At 36.2% G+C, this 27552-nt stretch overlaps 1 protein-coding gene across 1 annotated transcript in view; it reads right to left on the bottom strand.

The window, feature by feature from the left end:
* Window positions 1-11931: 11931 nt before the first annotated feature.
* The window catches only part of LOC110466913 (sarcoplasmic calcium-binding proteins I, III, and IV-like), a 17226-nt gene continuing 1605 nt past the window's right edge, over window positions 11932-27552 (bottom strand). The window contains exons 2-6 of the mRNA XM_021523706.1: window positions 18267-18332; window positions 16926-16978; window positions 16262-16373; window positions 13824-14065; window positions 11932-13193 (exon numbers count right to left, since the gene is read on the bottom strand). Of these exons, the coding sequence (XP_021379381.1) occupies window positions 12951-13193; window positions 13824-14065; window positions 16262-16373; window positions 16926-16978; window positions 18267-18330 (714 nt within the window). The 5' untranslated portion in view covers window positions 18331-18332 and the 3' untranslated portion in view covers window positions 11932-12950. The remainder of the gene's footprint in view (window positions 13194-13823; window positions 14066-16261; window positions 16374-16925; window positions 16979-18266; window positions 18333-27552) is intronic.

Here is a 27552-nt window from a genome sequence, read left to right as displayed (position 1 = left end):
CCACCCCCCACCCCCACCCCCATAAAACAATAGCCAGATATTTAGGATTAATGTACGAACTGTCTGGCTATATTTTATCCCCATCTTTGTGTAAATGAATCTTAATAAATTTGTGTCATGTTATGTAACAGAAACCTATGGACAAATGTGTATAATAGGTAAAGACGTTTCGTTGTGTCGTCATTTAATCTATCAAATTAATGACATGCTTCATTATTTACCCTTTACGCAAAGCACATCCTTATAAGTTTGGATGCACAACTAAACAATATGCTGCGTATAAGACTCGTACACTACGTAAATAGCATTTAAAGCGCATGCATCAATATCCTCTTGGGGCAAATATTATGTATCTTTATTCACTATTATAGTTCTTGACTTGTGTATGGCTTAAATCGATACGAACACAAAGAACACTTAACGTATTAAGTGGTCGACTGGCGGAAGGTAAGTCTCAGAGGCTGGTCGTTGCTTTGCTGCTGAAATGTATTCTGTCATGGTTTTCCTTTCCTTTTCGTTGTACACAAGTTTCGGATAGCCTTAGACTTAGTACTATTGATCATGAAGTATCAACATACACCCCACCATCAATTCAATCAACACCACTCGATTTGGTTTTATTTTGTTTATCCTCAGGTTCGGGGAAAGAATCTGCCTCCGTATCCCACACAATGACGTAAAAGGCGACCAATGTGGGGGCCTGCGTCATGTGTCTTCATTCTATGTCTTCTGTTAAGGTGATATTAAAGAAACCACAATGGATCTGCTGGCGCTTTTGCAACATTTAACTTAAAATAAAACGTTTTGATTCGAAGTACCTTGTGAGGCAATACTTCACTTTTGGCATTGGTGTTAGGTGTTCGCTAAAGTGGGATAGGCAGTGGGTTCTGTCCCCAGGCATAGACATACCAAAGTTTTTAAACATGGTACACGCTTTACACATACGGAGAATAGGACATGAAACAAAGTAAAACCAAACCAACAATTAAGGTGATTTAAGGACGTGTTTCCATGTTTGTTGTGTAAGCGTGCATGTGTGTGTGTGCCAGAGGCTGGATATGCTGATGTATTTGCCTTCATGTGATAGCGTGGGTCTGATACCGACTTTAGTGTGCTTCCTCATTGAAATGCCATGTCGAAGGCACCGAGCACAGCATTCTGTCCGGTCGCTTAATGCTGAAAACGTGTAAACCAGTTGTTGCCATTATCTTAAATGCTGAACGGTATGCATGGAATAGCAACTACCATGTTTAAGGGTTGAGTATGTCTCGGCCTTGGGACATTACTCGGCCAAATAATCCTCGATTTTACAATGCTTGGTACCCAATTCATAGTGAAAAAAGTTTCGAACGATTTATTTCATTGGTCAGTATTAGGTCAACAGTGGTCAACTGTATACAGTGTTAAAACAATTGTATTTACATTTGCATGGCATTGTCACTATATAGCCTCTTTGGAAGCTGTGTCGTTGATGGGACTTTAATTACCATGCAGCACGAAACATAATTCTTAGTGTATTAATACAACACTGACCGGAACTACAATATCCGATGTAAATTAACATGACGGCTGCTGAAATATCGCTAGGCATTGTGAGATTTGACAATCTCATGGTAAATTTATGTGCAAAATAAAAAATAAAATAAAAAATACTTTTACTACAACAAAAACAAGACCAAGGTCTGCAACATCGTACAAAATGCACATCGGTTGAAATCACCAATGCCGGAAATGGAAACAATTTTAACGCTCACGCAATTTATCAAAAATATCGTCTGTTACACTGCACTGATCAACAGGGGTTCGTTACAAATGTCTGAAATACACATATTTTATAGACCTACTGACACATATGTTTCGGACCCACTGATATGAGTCACAGCACACATAAACATTTCAGACATTTGTAATGAACCCCTGTGCTCCGTCGCAAGATCACTCACTTCAAACGCGTCTCGCAGCCACTGTTTCCTCAGTTTTTGACGACATGTCAAATAACGAGGCTGTTATAGAATCTACAGACTGTAGTCAGATATCCATACAATCAACAAATAAATTCACGTCTGGATGTTCACAAAATGAGCAAAGAGAAAAGTTCGAATTAACTTCCAAAAATAACTCCCTCGTGGAGGGCAAGGTCAGATTTACGGTGTTCACTGTATTTATCCATGCGTTAAATTTGTTCCGGAGAAAAATCGAAACAATTTCAAATCTAACTTTAAGCTCAGAGTTCTATTGATAAACTTAAATCACCCTATAGACATATCATACGCAATTGTATTTATCCTGACTTGTGGAATAACATTGAAGTGTTTGTTTGCCAATCAGCACGCGACAAACACGCTGTTCAAACTATTAAAAGAAATTTTGTGGACTGTCGATAAGTCGGGCATTTTGAATTTTAAACATAAATTATCAGTTAAAAAAGAACATAAGAGGCAGAGAAAACGTAATTTAAATGACACATTTAGCGCGCATTATGTTGTTTGCTTGCAAAGCTGTGTCATTCAAATAGATCATAAATACCATACAAAAACAGTTCAATGCTTAAATCACTCTTGATATCAAAGTTTTACTTCCTACAATGTACGTATTAAACATGTCGCAACATTTCAAGACCGACTGGTCCCTTTGTCAACCTATGACTGATGAGCGAGCGATTTGTACCTTTGATCTGTACAACGATGTGACGAAATTGTATATTTTCATGTCACTCGAACAGAGAACTTTCGCGTATCGATAGGAAGCGTTGCACACTGCATCAGATGAATAACCGGTAGGTGTAGATCTGTTCCCTTTCCCTGTTATGTCAGAATCGGGTCATACAGATGACTCAGCTGGTGACTCCCTCGTCTCTGTTCATGCTCTGAATTTTCCTGATTTTGATTGCTTCTTTGATTTGTCTCGTTGCGACACGTTTAATACGTTCATTGTTTGTAGAACTTTGATACCACATATTTCCAAACTGATGAATCTTATTGAATAAAGTATCACTCTCAGCCCGAAATTGACGGCCTTCTGGCTTTCAATGAATTCCCTATGGAAATCAATTGTTGTTTATTGCAGCTAGTGTGCTACTGCATATACTAGATACATAATGATTTTAACTTTAGTACTCTTTCCCTCATCTACGTTATTGATCTACCAAACGCTTTCGATTGGTTGCTAATGTATTAGCATTTGATTAATTTTAATGTCAGTTTTAGGTGAGGGAGTATATTGAATACTTATTAATAATAATGTAATAACACTTTTGCATGTCAACTGTTCTGAACTATTTAATGATATAGACACACTGACCAGCGGTGTCGGAGTTTCTCTCTTCCATGGTTTGCCTCCGCATGAATACTTCGTGCTACTATACCAAGGTATGTGCTACCTTCCGTGGTTATGGTTTCATTTTTATGTATGCTTTGATTATTTCATCTGCTGCAGTTGTCCATATCAAACAAGCTGATATTTTTGGCAACTGATAAATTGTATCTATGGAACTTTTTTCAACACTGTGTTTCGACCTAGTAACCTCAACTCAAATGGTATCGGGGACGTTTGAAATCTGGATGTTCTGGCAACGTTATAAAGAAATTCACGGGGTAAAAAACAATCGCGACTTAATTTGCAATCGCATTCGCGAAATTAAAGTCCTCGTATATATATTAGCAACTAAACAATATTGTTTGTAAAAGTGTACCTATATGACGTGTTTAGTTGTGTATATAGTACCTATAGGACGTGTTTAGTTGTGTATATACTACCTATAGGACGTGTTTAGTTGTGTATATAGTATCTATAGGACGTGTTTAGTTGTGTATATAGTACCTATAAGACGTGTTTAGTTGTGTATATAGTACCTATAAGACGTGTTTAGTTGTGTATATAGTACCTATAAGACGTGTTTAGTTGTGTATATAGTACCTATAAGACGTGTTCAGTTGTGTATATAGTACCTATAGGACGTGTTTAGTATACTACATATAGGACGTGTTTAGTTGTGTATATATAGGACGTGTTTAGTTGTGTATATAGTACCTATAAGACGTGTTTAGTTGTGTATATAGTACCTATAAGATGTGTTTAGTTGTGTATATAGTACCTATAGGACGGGTTAAGTTGTGTATATAGTATCTATAGGACGTGTTTAGTTGTGTATATAGTACCAATAGAACGTGTTAAGTTGTGTATATAGTACCAATAGGACGTGTTAAGCTGTGTATATAGTACCAATAGGACGTGTTAAGTTGCGTATATAGTACCAATAGGACGTGTTAAGTTGTGTATACAGTACCAATAGGACGTGTTTAGTTGTATATATAGTACCTATAGGACGTGTTAAGTTGTGTACATAGTACCTATAGGACGTGTTTAGTTGTGTATATAATACCTATAGGAGGTGTTTAGTTGTGTATATTGTACCTATAGGACGTGTTTAGTTGTGTATATACTACCTATAGGACGTGCTTAGTTGATATAGTACCAATAGGACGTGTTTAGTTGTGTATATACTACCTATAGGACGTGCTTAGTTGTGTATATAGTACCTATAGGACGTGCTTCGTTGTGTATATAGTACCTATAGAACGTGTTTAGTTGTGTATAAAGTACCTATAGGACGTGCTTAGTTGTGTATATACTACCTATAGGACGTGTTTAGTTGTGTATATAGTAACTATAGGACGTGTTTAGTTGTGTATATACTACCAATAGGACGTGTTTAGTTGTGTATATAGTACCTATGAGACGTGTTTAGTTGTGTATATAGTACCTATGAGACGTGTTTAGTTGTGCATATAGTACGTATGAGACGTGTTTAGTTGTGTATAAAGTACCTATAAGAGTACCTATAGGACGTGTTTAGTAGTGTATATAGTACATATAGGACGTGTTTAGTAGTGTGTATAATACCTATAGGACGTGTTTAGTTGTGTATATACTACCTATAGGACGTGCTTAGTTGTGTATATAGTACCAATAGGACGTGTTTAGTTGTGTATACAGTACCTATAGGACGTGTTTAGTTGTGTATATACTACCTATAGGACGTGTTTAGTTGTGTATATAGTACCTATGAGACATGTTTAGTTGTGTATATAGTACCTATGAGACGTGTTTAGTTGTGTATATAGTACCTATGAGACATGTTTAGTTGTGTATATAGTACCTATGAGACGTGTTTAGTTGTGCATATAGTACGTATGAGACGTGTTTAGTTGTGTATAAAGTACCTGTTGTGTATATAGTACCTATAGGACGTGTTAAGTTGCGTATATAGTACCTATAGGACGTGTTTAGTAGTGTATATAGTACATATAGGACGTGTTTAGTAGTGTATATAATACCTATAGGACGTGTTTAGTTGTGTATATAGTAACTATAGGACGTGTTTAGTTGTGTATATACTACCTATAGGACGTGCTTAGTTGATATAGTACCAATAGGACGTGTTTAGTTGTGTATACAGTACCAATAGGACGTGTTAAATTGTGTATATAGTACCTATAGGACGTGTTTAGTTTTGTATATAGTACCTATAGGACGTGTTTAGTAGTGTATATAGTACATATAGGACGTGTTTAGTAGTGTATATAATACCTATAGGACGTGTTTAGTTGTGTATATACTACCTATAGGACGTGTTTAGTTGTGTATATAGTAACTATAGGACGTGTTTAGTTGTGTATATACTACCAATAGGACGTGTTTAGTTGTGTATATAGTACCTATGAGACATGTTTAGTTGTGTATATAGTACCTATGAGACGTGTTTAGTTGTGTATATAGTACCTATGAGACGTGTTTAGTTGTGTATATAGTACCTATGAGACGTGTTTAGTTGTGCATATAGTACGTATGAGACGTGTTTAGTTGTGTATAAAGTACCTATAAGAGTACCTATAGGACGTGTTTAGTAGTGTATATAGTACATATAGGACGTGTTTAGTAGTGTATATAATACCTATAGGACGTGTTTAGTTGTGTATATAGTACCTATAAGACGTGTTTAGTTGTGTATATAGTACCTTTAAGACGTGTTTTGTTGTGTATATAGAACGTGTTTAGTTGTGTATATAGTACCTATGGGACGTGTTTAGTTGTGAATATTGTACCTAAATGACGTGTTTAGTTGTGTATAAAGTACCTATAGGACGTGTTAAGTTGTGTATATACTACATATAGGACGTGTTTAGTTGTGTATATAGTAACTATAAGACGTGTTCAGTTGTGTATATAGTACCTATAAGACGTGTTAAGTTGTGTATATAGTACCAATAGGACGTGTTTAGTTGTGTATATAATACCTATAGGAGGTGTTTAGTTGTGTATATTGTACCTATAGGACGTGTTTAGTTGTGTATATACTACCAATAGGACGTGTTTAGTTGTGTATATAGTACATATAGGACGTGTTTAGTTGTGTATATAGTACCTATAAGACGTGTTCAGTTGTGTATATAGTACCTATAGGATGTGTTTAGTTGTGTATATAATACCTATAGGACGTGCTTAGTTATGTATATACTACTTATAGGACGTGTTTAGTTGTGTATATAGTACCTATAAGACGTGTTTAGTTGTGTATATAGTACCTATAAGACGGGTTAGTTGTGTATATAGTACCTATAAGACGTGTTCAGTTGTGTATTTAGTACCTATAGGACGTGTTTAGTTGTGTATAAAGTACCAATAGGACGTGTTTAGTTGTGTATATAGTAACTATAGGACGTGTTTAGTTGTGTATATACTACCTATAGGACGTGTTTAGTTGTGTATATAGTACCTATAAGACGTGTTTAGTTGTGTATATAGTACCTATAGGACGTGCTTAGTTGTGTATATAGTACCTATAGAACGTGTTTAGTTGTGTATAAAGTACCTATAGGACGTGCTTAGTTGTGTATATACTACCTATAGGACGTGTTTAGTTGTGTATATAGTACCTATAGGACGTGCTTAGTTGTGTATATAGTACCTATAGGACGTGTTTAGTTGTGTATATAATACCTATAGGACGTGTTTAGTTGTGTATATACTACCTATAGGACGCGTTTAGTTGTGTATATGGTACCTATAGAAAGTGTTTAGTTGTGTATAAAGTACCGATAGGACGTGTTTATTTGTGTATATACTACCTATAGGACGTGTTAAGTTGTGTATATAGTACCTATAGGACGTGTTTAGTTGTGTATATAGTACCTATAGGACGTGTTTAGTTGTGTATATGGTACCTATAGGACGTGTTAAGTTATGTAAATAGTACATATAGGACGTGTTTAGTTGTGTATATAGTACCTATAGGACGTGTTTAGTTGTGTATATAGTACCTATAGGACGTGTTTAGTTGTGTATATAGTACCTATAGGACGTGTTTAGTTGTGTATATAGTACCTATAGGACGTGTTTAGTTGTGTATATAGTACCTATAGGACGTGTTTAGTTGTGTATATAGTACCTATAGGACGTGTTTAGTTGTGTATATAGTACCTATAGGACGTGTTTAGTTGTGTATATAGTACCTATAGGACGTGTTTAGTTGTGTATATAGTACCTATAGGACGTGTTTAGTTGTGTATATAGTACCTATAGGACGTGTTTAGTTGTGTATATAGTACCTATAGGACGTGTTTAGTTGTGTATATAGTACCTATAGGACGTGTTTAGTTGTGTATATAGTACCTATAGGACGTGTTTAGTTGTGTATATAGTACCTATAGGACGTGTTTAGTTGTGTATATAGTACCTATAGGACGTGTTTAGTTGTGTATATAGTACCTATAGGACGTGTTTAGTTGTGTATATAGTACCTATAGGACGTGTTTAGTTGTGTATATAGTACCTATAGGACGTGTTTAGTTGTGTATATAGTACCTATAGGACGTGTTTAGTTGTGTATATAGTACCTATAGGACGTGTTTAGTTGTGTATATAGTACCTATAGGACGTGTTTAGTTGTGTATATAGTACCTATAGGACGTGTTTAGTTGTGTATATAGTACCTATAGGACGTGTTTAGTTGTGTATATAGTACCTATAGGACGTGTTTAGTTGTGTATATAGTACCTATAGGACGTGTTTAGTTGTGTATATAGTACCTATAGGACGTGTTTAGTTGTGTATATAGTACCTATAGGACGTGTTTAGTTGTGTATATAGTACCTATAGGACGTGTTTAGTTGTGTATATAGTACCTATAGGACGTGTTTAGTTGTGTATATAGTACCTATAGGACGTGTTTAGTTGTGTATATAGTACCTATAGGACGTGTTTAGTAGTGTATATAGTACCTATAGGACGTGTTTAGTAGTGTATATAGTACCTATAGGACGTGTTTAGTTGTGTATATAGTACCTATAGGACGTGTTTAGTTGTGTATATAGTACCTATAGGACGTGTTTAGTTGTGTATATAGTACCTATAGGACGTGTTTAGTTGTGTATATAGTACCTATAGGACGTGTTTAGTTGTGTATATAGTACCTATAGGACGTGTTTAGTTGTGTATATAGTACCTATAGGACGTGTTTAGTAGTGTATATAGTACCTATAGGACGTGTTTAGTAGTGTATATAGTACCTATAGGACGTGTTTAGTTGTGTATATAGTACCTATAGGACGTGTTTAGTTGTGTATATAGTACCTATAGGACGTGTTTAGTTGTGTATATAGTACCTATAGGACGTGTTTAGTTGTGTATATAGTACCTATAGGACGTGTTTAGTTGTGTATATAGTACCTATAGGACGTGTTTAGTTGTGTATATAGTACCTATAGGACGTGTTTAGTAGTGTATATAGTACCTATAGGACGTGTTTAGTAGTGTATATAGTACCTATAGGACGTGTTTAGTTGTGTATATAGTACCTATAGGACGTGTTTAGTTGTGTATATAGTACCTATAGGACGTGTTTAGTTGTGTATATAGTACCTATAGGACGTGTTTAGTTGTGTATATAGTACCTATAGGACGTGTTTAGTTGTGTATATAGTACCTATAGGACGTGTTTAGTTGTGTATATAGTACCTATAGGACGTGTTTAGTTGTGTATATAGTACCTATAGGACGTGTTTAGTTGTGTATATAGTACCTATAGGACGTGTTTAGTTGTGTATATAGTACCTATAGGACGTGTTTAGTTGTGTATATAGTACCTATAGGACGTGTTTAGTTGTGTATATAGTACCTATAGGACGTGTTTAGTTGTGTATATAGTACCTATAGGACGTGTTTAGTTGTGTATATAGTACCTATAGGACGTGTTTAGTTGTGTATATAGTACCTATAGGACGTGTTTAGTTGTGTATATAGTACCTATAGGACGTGTTTAGTTGTGTATATAGTACCTATAGGACGTGTTTAGTTGTGTATATAGTACCTATAGGACGTGTTTAGTTGTGTATATAGTACCTATAGGACGTGTTTAGTTGTGTATATAGTACCTATAGGACGTGTTTAGTTGTGTATATAGTACCTATAGGACGTGTTTAGTTGTGTATATAGTACCTATAGGACGTGTTTAGTTGTGTATATAGTACCTATAGGACGTGTTTAGTTGTGTATATAGTACCTATAGGACGTGTTTAGTTGTGTATATAGTACCTATAGGACGTGTTTAGTTGTGTATATAGTACCTATAGGACGTGTTTAGTTGTGTATATAGTACCTATAGGACGTGTTTAGTTGTGTATATAGTACCTATAGGACGTGTTTAGTTGTGTATATAGTACCTATAGGACGTGTTTAGTTGTGTATATAGTACCTATAGGACGTGTTTAGTTGTGTATATAGTACCTATAGGACGTGTTTAGTTGTGTATATAGTACCTATAGGACGTGTTTAGTTGTGTATATAGTACCTATAGGACGTGTTTAGTTGTGTATATAGTACCTATAGGACGTGTTTAGTTGTGTATATAGTACCTATAGGACGTGTTTAGTTGTGTATATAGTACCTATAGGACGTGTTTAGTTGTGTATATAGTACCTATAGGACGTGTTTAGTTGTGTATATAGTACCTATAGGACGTGTTTAGTTGTGTATATAGTACCTATAGGACGTGTTTAGTTGTGTATATAGTACCTATAGGACGTGTTTAGTTGTGTATATAGTACCTATAGGACGTGTTTAGTTGTGTATATAGTACCTATAGGACGTGTTTAGTTGTGTATATAGTACCTATAGGACGTGTTTAGTTGTGTATATAGTACCTATAGGACGTGTTTAGTTGTGTATATAGTACCTATAGGACGTGTTTAGTTGTGTATATAGTACCTATAGGACGTGTTTAGTTGTGTATATAGTACCTATAGGACGTGTTTAGTTGTGTATATAGTACCTATAGGACGTGTTTAGTTGTGTATATAGTACCTATAGGACGTGTTTAGTTGTGTATATAGTACCTATAGGACGTGTTTAGTTGTGTATATAGTACCTATAGGACGTGTTTAGTTGTGTATATAGTACCTATAGGACGTGTTTAGTTGTGTATATAGTACCTATAGGACGTGTTTAGTTGTGTATATAGTACCTATAGGACGTGTTTAGTTGTGTATATAGTACCTATAGGACGTGTTTAGTTGTGTATATAGTACCTATAGGACGTGTTTAGTTGTGTATATAGTACCTATAGGACGTGTTTAGTTGTGTATATAGTACCTATAGGACGTGTTTAGTTGTGTATATAGTACCTATAGGACGTGTTTAGTTGTGTATATAGTACCTATAGGACGTGTTTAGTTGTGTATATAGTACCTATAGGACGTGTTTAGTTGTGTATATAGTACCTATAGGACGTGTTTAGTAGTGTATGTAGTACCTGGACGTTTTTACCGGTTAGTCACTTTATCAACTTTCCGTGAAGTGGATGTATTTGCTACCATGTTGAATGCTTTTGTTATTCCGTACGGCTTTGTTCATTTTTCTCCCTGTTTATGTTCAAATGAAGGTTTCTTTATATCGACCTCGTCTTTCACATTTTGTTTAAGGATCCCTGTCCCACTGCACTGTGTTTTCCATATATACAGTTACCTCCTCTTAACTCCCTTAAGGATCCCTGTCCCACTGCGCTGTTGTTTTCCATATATACAGTAACCTCCCCTTAATTCCCTTAAGGATCCCTGTCCCACTACACTGTTGTTTTCCATATATACAGTAACCTCACCGTAGCTTCATTAAGGATCCCTGTCCCACTACCTTGCTGTTTTCCATATATGCAGTAACAAGGAATCAGAATTAAACTATAAAACAATGCTTATGTGGAAATATTATAGCAAAGTCAGTACTTCAGCATAAAAAGTACTTGCACAAATGTACATGAAAAATGTAAATGTGTATCCGCCTTCATGATAAAACGCAGATAAGACCATGATTAAGATGTTTATATATTTGCTTACATAATTTGTTAAGCATTAAGTACACACAAGTCGAAAGTCTGCTGTGTAAAGACACACTAAATATATGTAGACTACCGATAAACTCGTTAGAAGATGTTGATAAGTATAACAAATACAATGTTCGTTGGTTAGGTACTTATCGTGCAGGTGTAAGCGTGTTGATGTAAGAAATGTGTTTGAACGTGTTATAAACCTGCCATTTAAGCTTAACCCTTTCACCACTGAAGACCATAATGAACTCATCCACATCAATGCATGGTAGAGTCTACTAAAGTTACCTAAGAGTGAAAGGGTTAAACACAACGTTAGAAAATGGCATTTGGCTCCGAAAGTTCGAAGCGGTTACGGTATCTCTAAGTCTTGTCACCAAGATTGAATACGATTTTAAAATATTTTATTCATGTCGTTTTCTTTTTAATTGTTTCCATTTAGATACCAAAGACATATGATTTTCTCCCTGAATAACAGTCTATTTGAAACCCATAATATTTTTAAGTTGTGAATTTTGTACAAATCGCATCCAACAGACAAAACAAAACAAACTCTTGTAATTATTACAAGTGAATACTGTATAGTTTTATTATAACGTAACTCAAAAACTTAACGAAACATTTAACAAGTCATTCAATATAAACAAAAGGCACAAGGGGCTTTAGCGGCCATACGTGATAGACCCAGATAATATTGACGAGAACAACTTAAACGTAGCTTATGATTGAAATGTTAAACTTATATATCTGTACAACGTTTTTCAGCTGATGGAAAGCCAACAATATTAATCATTGTGTAATTAAGGCAACACATACCAATGCGTCAGTTATTGTCGCGAAGAAGAGTTCCACGTCGAGCTGGTTTTTTTTAACTTTCAGTATTCTCCCATTTAAAAAAAAATAAGCATCCAAATACTTCTCCAAGCATGTAGCGTGACTTCCCTTATCAGGTTATTCCTTTCAGTCTTCATTGTTGCCCTTGTGTATTTATTTATATGTATATCATCATTGAAGAGTTGCGTGGTTTGGCGATGAAATCACATCTGAAATATTTCATTATTGTATGTGATATATAAGTGATAAAACAAGTATATTTAAGTTTTTAAATGGGTATGTAAATGGTGCGTAAATAAGTATGTAAATGAGTATGTAAATGATACGTAAATGAGTATGTAAATGATACGTAAATGAGTATGTAAATTAGTATGTTAATGATATGCAAATTAGTATGTAAATGAGTCTAAATGCGTATATAAATGATGTATGTACCCTACAACTCACGATACCTTAGCAAAGATCGCTATATTATATACATTGCTGATGTGAGAACTCGACATTGAGTATATTTCACCTTTCAGATGAGATGGAGGAAACCATTATCATGCTTATTACACTCGCTCTGTATATGTAGTTGGTTATCATATGTAAGTGTTAGGAAATGTCTTTATACATTTATGTATAAGTATGGAACTTTATTCATCGCCGAGGTAACAAGTCTCATACATGTAACATGCTGCCTTGTGAATCTCTTAATCTCGATAATAATGCATATCATATTTGTTTTTAACTTTGATCATTACTCCTTCCGGTACATGCGCATTGGAGTTCTAATTGCGTCACCTGACCTTCGAAGGCTTTTGGTAGTTACATCAAGGACGGTTCCCTCCTTCGGTGGACCGGATATTAGACCAGCCTGCTCTTCAGCAGAGTGTTCGAAACAGCCGAAAATGAATCTACCTGGCCCGTACTTTGTCCTCCCCAACAGGAAATTGGCAAAGATTTGCTCATATCCTTCTAGTGTCAATGGGTACCGTCCAAACTGCAAAACAAATTAAATTTCGGTGAAACCAGTTATAACAGATTGTTTGTAAATTTTCAATAATTGACTAAATTTTCAAAAAAAGGACTAAATTTTAAAAAAAATGGACTAAATTTTCAAAAAATAAAGAATTCTGTTTAGTCGTTTTCTTTAAGACCGAAATGTATCTAAAAATATTACAGATATAATTTGTTCGTAATCCCTCCATCCCCACCCTTCTCTGTCACATCTATAAAAAACGATGTCTTTGCTAACAAGAAATCATAAAGTAAACGTAATAAAAATGGTTACACGGTTTGTGTTTTGAAATGTAAACATAACATGCACGCATATTCAATACAGTGGCAGGTCCAGAGGAGCGTTCTACGTTTCTGGAACACCAATCCCCAAATTTCGTTTTTTAGACATGTATTTTTCCTACCCCTTTTAACCCCGTTAAACACATCGTGGAACTCCGGACTTCCATACTGGTTTGACCACTACAACATACTTTAATCACATAGAACGGCGGCTATTCGACAACTCCTCAAACATTCCTGTAATTTTATCTATAAATTTATAATGAATGTTTTATGGCTCGACGCATACAAAATAAATATTGTAACATAAGATGTGAAATACGCAACTCACGTCCGTCATCTCGTTGTAGGCACGGGTGGCCAGGTCACCAACCTCCTTCTCGGGAATCTTAACAAACGACTCATAGAAGTGTTGTATCTCATTCGCGTTAATTAACCCGTCGTCGTTTGTGTCCATGACCCGGAACAGAGACCTCGGAAGTAGGCGGAGCCAAATTGGGAAATTATGCATTCCCATACATCCGGGTATCATGTGTTCCCATAACGACATCCAATCGTCAATCTCAACCCTATCTGATAAAGAAATAATAGAATTATATTATAGATTTGTGTTGGTACGTGTCGTGGAATTCATATAATACAGTTATTTTTAATGAGAAGCATGAAGTACATTTGTAATGGATGGCTGCATTTTATGGTTTTTTTCTTTAATTTATTGTATTTTTTTGCCCGGAATTACTTTGTCTCTAATCCGCATCTTAGTATTTCTCTTAGAAGAAAAAAATCCTCCCTGCGAATTTGACGATCTTTCCATTTTTTGTGCCAATTATATTTATGAAACAAGTTATTCAATTTATAATAAACACACTAGTTGGACCGTATGTTACCACGCGTGGGTTTGATATGAGAGGAAACCGGAGTACCTTGAGAAAACCCACGTGGTCGGGCAGGTGACAACATAACTCTTCACGTCCGCCGGGGGAATCGAACCCTGGACGCATTGGTGAAAGACGAGAGCGTTATCGAATGCGCCACCCTTTCAGACCCCTACTAAGCGTAAATAATTTGCTAAGCGTTAGCGTAACACTGTAGACTTTTCATTCGGCCATGCGTACTTCAAAAGAAACGATTACACAATTTCCCTGTTTGACCTCGGTGACAGAGTACACATCGCGTTGTATCATAGAAATGATAAACTTAGGCTTGTTTTTAACAAAAGTTCATAACAAATATCACCGGAAATGTCATGAGATATAGGACATACTGTTGTTATCATACTTACATATATGTTAATATTGTCATTTAATGACCCACATATCTGCAGAAAAATTAATCTCATCGTTTGAGCTGAGAACAGCATGTTAGCGGAATCCTAATGGTGTAGGAAGTATGAATATCTGGGAGAGGGCTTAGTAAATTGTAAGAACTTGTGTCCAATCCCTTTGCCTATTCAGTGTATAATTAACTGGCACTGTGGCCCTGATTTCCGAAATAAATTAAATATGACAGACAATGCATGTAGTAACATTGCGTTTCGTGTAAACATTCCCCGACTGATAATTTCGCACAAACCTCCAGATATGCGTGTATCTGCACAAAACGATCGGCTATTAGCGACACATTTCGATATGATGTAACAGATACCGGGCGACCGAGTGACCCTGGGTTTAGTTGTTAATTCCGGTTAAAAACAACTTTCTGTCAAGGTCGGACGGGTGTTTGGCAATTACTAAGTAAACGTTTTATCAAGGTCAGTCGGGTGTTTGACACACTAGACGTTCTGTGCGTCATAGAAGTTTTACGTCATGTAGGCATCGAGTTTTAATGAATAACGACAAGACTTGTTAGCTTTACAATACAACACGTTAATTCTTAGTCTTCGATATATTGATAATTATATATATGTAAAAAAAATCACTGTTATTAATGGACATAATCGACAATGTAACATGACATAAACCTTTGTAGTAACACTGGACAGTATATAACAGGTACGTGTACTCTTAGTGCATCATAATAAATCTGAAGCCTGGTTTACCCGAGTCGATGTGTTTGTGATTTATACAGATTACACCTGATAGCGTGTCGGGTCCTCACACACCTCGACTTGTAGAGCGTGTCGGGTCCTCACACACCTCGACTTGTAGAGCGGGTCGGGTCCTCACACACCTCGACTTGTAGAGCGGGTCGGGTCCTCACACACCTCGACTTGTAGAGCGTGTCGGGGCCTCACACACCTCGACTTGTAGAGCGTGGCGGGTCCTCACACACCTCGACTTGTAGAGCGTGTCGGTTCCTCACACACCTCGACTTGTAGAGCGTGTCGGGTCCTCCCACACCTCGACTTGTAGAGCGTGTCGGGTCCTCCCACACCTCGACTTGTAGAGCGTGTCGGGTCCTCACACACCTCGACTTGTACAGCTAACATTATTAACAGGCGGATGCAGAACTAAACACATCCATTCACAGAGGATTCTGATATAAGATATAAGTTTCAGGTTTCCGGATGTTCTATTTATAAGCACAAAGGCATTGTCGCGATAAACAAAGTTTAGTGACAGATAAAATAACATTGACGTCATGTCGGATCAGGGTCAAACGGGCGCTTTTGTTGTGTAAGCATCCTCTCTTGAAAACACCAGTATACATTTAATGTAAACCTGCATGAGCAAAATAAACGCGGATAAAGTAGAGAGGGCAGCCATCGTCTGTACACCTTCATAGGAATATACAACTACATAGGTAACTACATAAGTCACGTGCACATACCTTTTTGGACGTCAGTCTTTTCGTACAACACCTCGAAGAAAGTCTCGTGGACCTCGTAAAGTTCTGTCGCCGCTGGGGAGTTTTCCGCCCATCCCGTGTACTCAAGGATTTTCTGTCGTCAACAGAAACAAGTTTTCTTTGCATATTGATTTGCGATACTTAATCGTCATGGTTTCTTGTGTAAGAAACGTGAGCCGTGTCGATCGTTATACTATACAGTGAACGTCATATTTTTCTGTGTACTTATATACGTCATGCTTCTCAGAGTACACTACTTTTACAGATGTAACCAGGTCCCAGGAGGTTTTGGCACAATGCCAGTACAATTTCGTTATACAAAATACAAGATACAATAATTTTTATTTAGAGTCGTGTTTGTAACAATGCAACTTTAGCTCAGAAGAGCTATTCTTACGACTATAAGACTTCAGTTCTGAGTATGTAAATATTGAACTTCGTTATAACTACAGAATATTACAATGTAAGTTCGTTGTGGAGTTTAGATTATACACAGTGACGTAGCCTTGTTGGCAGATTTCATTTTTTAGAAACAGAAACTTATTTCATACTAAATTGAAATTGTCATTTTTATCTGAAGATCGCTTAGTTTAAGAGTACGATTATTATCAGAAACCCCGACAAGATGTTAATTTGTCAGCCTTACCTTGAATAAGACGGGGAGGTCTTTTTTCATTAGATGACCATCGCCGTCGGCATCTGTGTTAAAATGGAGACATTTAGTCATAAACATACACACTCCAATAAAACGTTCACACCGAAATCCCCGGTCTGAAATCTTGCAATAACCGTAGTCAAGACTACAGGGACTGGACAGGCGGTTTTGGGATTATTTAAATTAGTTATACTAATTATAAATGCCAAATCATATATTCTTGTATACTAGACTGAGATATCCGCATTTCCGGCGGTGCTGGAAAATTCTATCAAAACCACGGGTCTAGATCGCTTACACGCGCTGGTTGGCGGGGGAATTATCGTGACCTTTCGGGGTCACGCTATTGTTCGTGACGTCATTTTATAACGTGTTGGTCAGTCAGGGTCATTGACGTCATTGTCATCCGTGCTGCATTTGCAAATGAGAAATGCGCGGACAGTTTACAACTTTACTAGAAGAGTAGCTGTTATATTGGTTTTAGGTAATCAGCAAGAAATAGAATCCATCCCTGATGTGAGGTAAGGATAAGATAATTCAAACCCTCGGGATAAAATATTGAGCAAAAGACACTCGGCAAAGCCTCGGGTCTCCTACTCAACATTTTATCCCTTGGGTTTGAATTATATTATCCATACCTAACATCAGGGATGGATTCTATTATACTGTCCATTTTCCACTTTATATATATATTTAAATAGAATAATGTAATCGCATACATAATGCCTATACTCAATTTTATAAAAGTATTCCAATAGAAAAGTGTGATTGACCTGTACAGGATATTCTTGCATACTAGACCGAGATATCCGCATTTCCGGCGGTGCTAAAATAGAATCCAGATGTGAGGTAATGATAAGGTCATTCAAACCCTCGGGTTAAAATATTGAGCCAAAGACCCTCGGCAAAGCCTCGGGTCTCCTGCTCAATACTTTATCCCTTGGGTTTGAATTACCTTATCCATACCTCACATTAGGGATGGATTCTATTAATACTTCCATGTAGATACTGTCAGTATAGAAGTTTTTTTTTCACAAATCCTGTACAATGTGATGTCATATTATTCTACAGGATTATTCTATTGTTATCATTATATAAATGTTGTAATAATATGCCTATGAGCCGCATGGCTAATAAACAACTCAATACAATTTTAGTTAACGATTATCTTTATGCATGTTCACGAGTGAATGGTACACATTTAGAGCGAAATCAGCACTATTTCCTACACGAAGACATGTATTCCGATTGTTTCTTTAGATGTATTTTCCTTCATCACTACAGATGTCTTAATCGACAAACTGTGGCTGATAAACACTTGGTATTACTTACCAAAAAAGTTGAAGTAGTATCTGAGTTTTTCCCGTTGGAATGGTGATAGCACTGCGGCAGGCATATCTGTAAACACAGGAAAAGGTATCGATCACTGTATTTTAGTGCGGCACAGTGGATAGCGCACTAGCCTTTCACCAAAACTGCCGGGGTTCGACTCCGAGATCGGACATAACACGGTATTGGGTTACCTGCCCAACCGGTAGCTTGGTTTTCTCTCCACATTAACAACCATGCACCCCGGGTCAGACTCTCCGTTTGTAAAATGTTGAATCCCAACCTCCCTTCTCATAGGTTTAGAGGAGATATTGTTTAAATAAAGCTCTAATTACCCCCCTTTTGGCCCTCCCCTTAACACCCCTTGCACCATTTTGAATACCCACCACCTAGGAAAGCTTGAAGTTAAATCTGGTTAGCTTTCAACAGGCAGACCAAGAGAAGGAGACGTTTGCAAGAAATTACTGACGTACGGTCCCGGTGAGTTAAAACTTAGGCAGTATATTGTGTTTCTAGACGACTATCACAAACCCTCGTTGGGCTCGTGGGAAAGTACAACACATAATTAGATAAAACAAGGACAAAATCAGACAGAGGCCTCCACAGTGGTTGTGAGGACGACAATACAAGGTCAGTTAGCCATTGGGCATTGACCTTTTGATACTATGTGTGGTGATGCTTTGTCGCGGTCTGACTGTTCCGGACAGTGGTCAGCTGTAATTTGACCCTCTGTCCACTACCAACAACGCTTTTATGATACTTTTAAAGCAAAACATGTTGACATTTTTTTTCCGCTTCGTCGTAGACTGTAGACTATTTATTGTTGATGTTGCCATGCACAATGTGTACAATATTTCTTGGGGAAAGCTTCATAAATTGGGATAACTACAGCCTTATCACATTGCTGAAATACGAAAAAGCGATTTGCAGTTTTCGCTTAACACTCTTTAACAATTGAAACAGGGAGATACAAAAAGCAGGCTGTGCATAGTCGTATAAGTCCTATACATGTATGTACTACTGAAGGAGAAGATGAATTCACCGTTGCTTTTAAATGTAGAGTATACTTTCCTCCGTCAAAAACTGTTAAAACATTATTATCGCTGCCAGCCGTCCATGTACAAACTATTGCGAAACTATGTTATCTAGGGGCTTCGAAATTAGGTCACATCTCTTGCCTTTGAAATGGGTGAATTTATATATAACCTGATATTGACTTTGTATAGTCTCGTTCAACCAGACGCTTGATCTCTGTTCGGCGTAGCTTGTTCAAACAACAAGAGTCTGGTTGAACGAGACTAGACTTTGTATGGCATTGTATTGTGCAAAATACATGAATTGTAATACCAATAAGCTGTATCCATTACATCAACAAATAATTGGAATTGGAACTTGCTGCCGCTTCTGCCCCCCATGACGTAAAATCTATAGTATCATGATAGACTTGTATTAGTCCATAATTTGGACGTGGTATAATCATGGACCACTATAGTTAGCCAACCAACACACTCTAACATTGTCACGTGTTGTAGACTGAAATCAACTTTGAGATGATCATGCAGACCTTTTATGAACTAATATGCTCATAAAAAACATAAACATAGCATGCATACACAGATGAATATATATAGATACATTATTAAATATTATTACAAAACAACAAGGAGCGTACGTAGTATACGATGTTTGGAAAATGAGAGGACGTTATAACAAAACAAGAGGCCCGTAGGGCTTTAACGGTCACCTGAGTTAAAATACAATATCTAAATGTAATTTTGATATGAAAAAGAATGAAATTACATATAACCCTAAATGACATTCTGCCTATGGACTGGCTTTCACAAAATGATGTTTGGGAGTGACCAACATTTATACAGAGCTAGAAGATATCAGTACATTTATAAAATAATACTGCAATGAAGTAAAATGTACCCCCTAAAGAGGGAATGGTTGAACTGCAATCAAACGATATGAGTTCCATCTAAGAATGAACAAATTGCCACCGAAAATCAATACAATATACTCAAAGATGTGAATTACCTATATAAACCATAGTAAAACAATACCCCCTCCCCAAGGGAAGGGGTGGGGAATGGGTTACTAGGGGTAATAAAAACCACAATTAGGATAAAGCATCTCTGGACCAGGCAGGGGGGTTGGTTATTCTAGCAAAGTCCGAGGAAGAAGATTGTTGGAATTTTGCTAGATAGATTCTGAAAAGAAGTAACAACTATTAGTGTTTCAGGTTTTGCAGTAAGTGACCACATTTGTTTACGCCAGTTATCATTCCATGGAAATATAGGTGAAAATCCACATGAAAGTTTCAATAAGTCTTTTGACTGTTGTAATGGCATGCATGCTGTTTATCCATGTTCAGTCTTAATTGTATCCAATATTTGTCGCAAGAATAGCACTACAGTACAAACCAAAGTTTATTGTTTTAAATATGCGAAGTTGAACAAAACTTACTTTAACTTGTATCTTGTGACCCCGCCCCCTGAAAATGTGATTCTTTAAGAACGACGGACGACGCACAACGGACGAAAGTCAATCTCAACAGGTCACCAGGTCACCTAATAAAACAAAATCCAAGCTAACAAATACAATTTGATCAACGGACCTAGACAGACATGGTCGAGACATCCGATGGTCAGTTTCGTGTTTGAAAAACTGACCAGTCCCAGACGGACATAGTCGGTGCGGTCAGTTTTGTGTGCGATATGTTACAATCTACTGATCTAACCTTGAAGGCATATGGTGATTTCTCGTGGTGATTTGACTGACCAGATATATCGTCAGTACACAACACGGACAATGGTCAGCATGGTCAAGCCGTTGACAAATGAAAAATCGAAAGAATGGAGCTGCTGGAATAATTCCAGGCGAATCAACGGTTTTTTTGGCGCTATCCAACATTGGGACGATTCCTTTTCTCACGTAAACAAACCCCTAATATTTATTGACGTCTGTTCGGAACTCCTCACGATTTTATCATTGTTACATGTTTAAAAAAGGGGGCGCTGAAGAGAGAAATCGAAACTTATATAAGATGTACAATAAATCATTACACGGTGGCTGGTAAGGGACAGCCACCAGAATAACGATTGTATGTGATATAATGGTCCTAAGTTGCCATGTAGGCTCGTAGGATCGCAGGTAACTCAGTAAGACATCGCGTGTTACTAGGTTAGACATCGTAGGTAACTAAGTTAAAGCATCACAGGTTAATAGGTTAGACAGCGTAGATTACTAAGTTAAGACATCGTAGATTTCAAAGTTAAGACATCGTACACAACTAAGTTAAGACATGGTTTGTTACTTTGTTAACACACGGTTGAATACTATGCTAAGACATTGTAGATTACTAAGTTAAGACCTCGTACGTAACTAAGTTAAGAAGTTCTTGGTTACTATGTTAAGACTTTGTAGGTAACTATGATAAGACATCGTAGATTACTAAGTTAAGACATCGTACGTAACTAAGTTAATACATTGCAGGTTACTAAATTAGACAACTTAGGTTACGAAATTAGACATGGTTGCTTGGTTACTATGTTAAGACATTATAAGTTACTAGGATACGAAATCGTAGTTTACTAAGTTAAGACATCGTACGCAACTAAGTTAAGACATCGTTGGTAACTAAGTTAAGGCATTGTAGGTAACTCATAAGACATCGCGTGTTACTAAGTTACATCATGGGAAGCTAGGTTAGACATGGTAGTTAACTAAGTTAGACATCGTAGGTAACTAGGTTAGACATCGTAGGTAGCTAAGTTAAGACACTGTAGGCTACTAAGTTAGACAACTTAGGTTACTAAGTTAGAGATGGTTAGTAACCGTTTTAAGACATCGTGGGTAACAAAGTTAGACATCGTAGGTAAATAAGTTAAGACATTGTAAATGACTAAGTTAGACATCGTAGGTAACAAGGTTAAACCTCGTACGTAACTAAGTTAAGACATCCTTGGTTACTATGTTAAGACATTGTCGGTTACTATGATAAGACATCGTAGATAACTAAGTTAAGACATCGTACGTAACTAAGTTAAGACATTGAAGGCTACTAAGTTAACACATCGTAGGTTACTAAGTTAGACATGTTTGGTTGGTAACTAAGATAAGACATTGTAAGTTACTAGGATACGACATCGTAGTTTACTAAGTAAAGACATCGTACGTAACTAAGTTAAGACATCGTGGGTAACAAAGTCAAGGCATCGTAGGTAACTCAGTAAGACATCGCGTGTTACTAAGTTACATCGTAGGTAACTAGGTTAGACATAGTAGGTAACTAAGTTAGACATTGTAGGTTACTAAGTTAGGAAATCGTGGGTAACCAATTTAAGACATCGTAGGTTACTAAGTTAACACACCGCAGGTTGCTAAGTTAAGACATGACAAATAACTACGTTAAGGCATTGTAGGTTACTAAGTTATACCTCGTAGCTTACTAAGTTAACACATTGCAGGTTACTAAGATAAGTCATTGTAAACTAGTAAGTGAGGCATCGTAGCTTACTAAGTTAAGATATCGTGGGTTACTTAGTTTAGACATCGTAGTTGACTAAATTAAGACATCGCAGGTTACTAGGTTAAGACATCGAAGTTAACAAAGTTAAGACATCGCAGGTTACTAAGTTAAGACATCGCAGGTAACTAAATTAAGACATCGCAGGTTGCTAAGTTAGACATCGTAGGTAATTAATTTAGACATCGTAGGTAACTAAGCTAAGACATCGTAGGTTACTAAGTTAAGACATTGAAGGTTACTTAGTTAAGACATCGTAGGTAGTTAAGATAGACATCGTAGGTAACTAAGTTAAAGACATCGTAGGTTACTAAGTTAAGACATAACAGGTAACTAAATTAAGACATCGTAGGTTGCTAAGTTAGACATCGTAGGTGATTAAGTGAACACATCGTAGGTAATTAATTTAGACATCGTAGGTAACCAAGTTAAGACGTCACAAGTTACTAAGTTAAGACATAACAGGTAACTAAATTAAGACATCGTAGGTTGCTAAGTTAGACATCGCAGGTAATTCAGTGAACACATCGTAGTTAATTATTTTAGACATCGTAGGTAACCAACTTAAGACGTCACAAGTTACTAAGTTAATACATAACAGGTAACTAAATTAAGACATCATAGGTTGCTAAGTTAGACATCGTAGGTGATTAAGTGAACACATCGTAGGTAATTAAATGAACACATCGTAGGTAATTAAGTGAAAACATCGTAGGGAATTAATTTAGACATCGTATGTAACCAAGTTAAGACGTCACAAGGTACTAAGTTAAGACATAACAGGTAACTAAATTAAGACATCGTAGGTTGCTAAGACTTTGTATGGCATACCTGACTGCATTGAATAATTTTAACAGAAATAAATGTGATGAAACCCATGATCTTTTAATACGAAGGAAACGGGAATACAAACGTTCTGAAGCCGCATGTAAAAGGCAATATAGGAAGGTCGAGGGAGATATGATGGAACACTTACAGAAAACCAATCCACGTTATTTTTATAAAAAATTCTCAAGTACAAAATCCACTGTTTCAAATGTGTCGTTGGACGAATTTTTTAATCACTTCAAGGAGGTAGCCACGAATCTCGACCCGCCGGATAATAGAAAATGTTGATAGGAACACCNACACATCGTAGGTAATTAATTTAGACATCGTAGGTAACTAAGCTAAGACATTGCAGGTTACTAAGTTAAGACATAACAGGTAACTAAATTAAGACATCGTAGGTTGCTAAGACTTTGTATGGCATACCTGACTGCATTGAATAATTTTAACAGAAATAAATGTGATGAAACCCATGATCTTTTAATACGAAGGAAACGGGAATACAAACGTTCTGAAGCCGCATGTAAAAGGCAATATAGGAAGGTCGAGGGAGATATGATGGAACACTTACAGAAAACCAATCCACGTTATTTTTATAAAAAATTCTCAAGTACAAAATCCACTGTTTCAAATGTGTCGTTGGATGAATTTTTTAATCACTTCAAGGAGGTAGCCACGAATCTCGACCCGTCGGATAATGATTATGTAGAAGAAAATGTTGATAGGAACACTGTGTTTGATGAACTTGACCGTAGTATATCTACAGACGAAATTAAATGTGCTATCAAGCGTCTAAAACGAGAAAAAGCGCATGGTCTAGATGGTTTACTAAACGAATATTTTATTGAAGCTGGTGACATTTTACTACAAGCCTTACATACTATTTTTAATAATGTATTTAACTCTGGATGTTTCCCTGAAGAATGGTCTAAAGCGGTGATGGTCCCGGTGTTTAAAAAAGGTGATAAAAACGATCCTAATAATTATCGTGGAATAAGTCTCCTGAGCTGTATGGCGAAACTTTTTACATCTGTACTGAATAAAAGACTAGTAGACTGGTCGGAGTCGAATGACATTATCACAGATGCACAGTTTGGTTTTCGTCCTGGAACAAGTACGGTTGACGCCATTTTCGCGCTTCATGCCATTATTACAAAATCTCTAAATGATAGTAAACGTTTATATTGTTGTTTTGTTGACTATAAGAAAGCGTTCGACTCCGTCGATCGTTGTAAATTGTGGTATAAATTGTCAAAATTAGGAGTTCGAGGAAGGCTGTTATCAATTTTGAAAGCCATGTATAAAAAAGTTAAGACATGTGTCTCATCTAAGGGAAGATGTTCCGATTTTTTTGCAAACAACATGGGTCTCGCCCAAGGGGAAATTTTATCCCCAATTATGTTTTCAATGTATGTAAATGACTTTGAAAATGACTTTATTGCTAACGGTGTTAAACCGTATGATTTTGGAGAACTCAGTCTCTTTTTATTAATGTATGCGGATGATTTGGTGCTACTTGCAGAATCAGCCAATGAGCTACAGAATATGTTAAATAGTTTGTCTATATATGCGAACTCATGGAAATTGACCGTTAATACGGCAAAAACTAAGATTGTTGTCTTTAGAAATGGAGGCCGCTTACGAAATAACGAGGAATGGTTCTTCGATAGAAAAAAAATAGAAGTCGTTGAACAGTTTACTTATCTAGGTATTGATTTTAAATGGAACAATAAATTTAATATTGTACAAAAGCAATTATCCGGGCAAGGTCGAAAGTCAGTATTTGCCTTATATACAAAATGTAAAAATATGAATTTAAACTGCCATACTTTGATTAAACTTTTTGACACATATGTTACCAGTATACTGTGTTACGCATCTGAGGTATGGGGCTCGTGCAAAGGCATAGATATTGAGAAAGTTCACCTGGAATTTTGCAAAAGGATATTATGTGTTAAGAAGTCAACATGTAATGTAATGATCTATTTTGAATTGGGTAGATTTCCGATTGTACATACCAGACACTATAATTTAATTAAGTACTGGTTCAAGCTTTTAAATACTAAGAACTGTGTTCTTAAAACTGCCTATGATGAACTCATGTATATGCCAAAGCGAAATACTGTTTTTAATTGGGTAACTTTTGTGAAAGACAAACTTTTTTCACTCGGTCTTGGCGAAGTGTGGCTGAATCAAAATAATGTGAACTCGTCTGAAGCCCTGCCAATTATTAAACAGAGAATCTTTGATAACGCACGGCAAGAATTGTTTGAATTATTAGAGAATTCCTCGAAATGTTTTTTGTATAGACATTTAGTTGATAATTTAACATTACAACAATATTTATGTAAATATATTCCAAAGCGAAATAGAATTGCTCTAACTAGGTTACGTTTATCAGCGCATACGCTGTATATTGAAACCGGGAGATATCGAAACATTGTAAGAAATGAACGTATATGCAGAATTTGTAACTCTGAAGATATTGAAGACGAATACCATTTTTTGTTCATTTGTCCATTTTATCAAGTTTTAAGAGAAAGACGTATAAAATTGTACTACTGGAAAAAACCATCTGTTTTCAAGCTGATTCAATTATTAAGCACAACGAACGTTAAAGAATTAACTATGTTAAGTAAATATATATATGATGCCACCCAGTTGAGGAATAGCATGATATAATGTTAAAATATATGTAACTACATGCATTTTTTGTCCATTCTCCACTGCGTTATTGCAGTGTCTGCCACTGTATTTATATGTATTGTGAACATACTGATGAGCTGTAAAGCTCAAAGTCAATAAATGAATTTGAAGTTAGACATTGTAAGTAATTATGTTAACACATCGTTGGTAACTAAGTTAGACATCGTAGGTAACTAAGTTAGACATGGTAGGTTACTAAGGAAGACATCGTAGGTAATTAAGTTTAGACATTGCAGGTAACTAATTTAGACATCGTAGGTTATTAAGTTTAGACATCGCAGGTAATTAATTTAGACATCGTAGGTTATTAACTTAAGACATCGTAGGTTATTAAGTTTAGACATCGTAGGTCATTAAGTTAGACATGGTAGGTTACTAGGTTAGACATCGTAGGTAACTAAGTTAGACATCGTAAGTAATTAATTTAGACATCGTAGGTTATTAACTTAAGACATCGTAGGTTATAAAGTTTAGACATCGCAGGTAACTAAGTTAGACATCGTAGGTTACTAAGTAAGACATCGTAGGTAATTAAGTTAGACATGGTAGGTTACTAGGTTAGACATGGTAGGTAATTAAGTAAGACATCGTAGGTAATTAAGTTAAAACATCGTAGGTTATTAAGTTTAGACATCGCAGGTTACAACATTAAGACATTATATTATTAAGTTAAGACACTGGATTAGCATGCTAGTATTATAGTCACTGAGCTAGGACATGATGATAACTAACTAAGGATCCAATGGTCAAATATTGACCGGGTTACACTAATCTGTAGTACGATATTAATTACGTTGAAATATACCACTCGTTCATGCAACAATATATACATGTAGCTATATCGCCTGTCTCTGATTGCTATATACTTGAAGCGTATACGCATATCAGTTTATCTATTGTTGCTAATATTTCATCATGATTTATATCTAATTCCAGACCTTTGACATAATTATAAATATAAATTAGTTGTGTAAGTTTGACACTTTGCAGCAAAGACAATTAAATACAAGAAAATAGTGCATCAGAGAATAGACCTTAACTCCTTTTTTTTTTTTTTTTATATTGTTTTTTTTTTCAAGTTTTTTGTTACATCTACATCAAACAGACATTACACACAAACTCTCACTTGTAGACAGAAGCATGCGTTTCTCAATCATAGTCATTTACACACATCATCATCATCATCATTATCATCATCATCATCATCATTGTACATACACATTG

This window comes from Mizuhopecten yessoensis, unplaced genomic scaffold (genome assembly GCF_002113885.1).
Source record: "Mizuhopecten yessoensis strain PY_sf001 unplaced genomic scaffold, ASM211388v2 scaffold11147, whole genome shotgun sequence".
In the NCBI taxonomy this organism is placed as follows: Eukaryota; Metazoa; Mollusca; class Bivalvia; order Pectinida; family Pectinidae; genus Mizuhopecten; species Mizuhopecten yessoensis.
The sequence above is the reverse complement of the archived record's forward strand: the minus strand, read 5'-3'. Positions and strand labels throughout refer to the sequence as shown.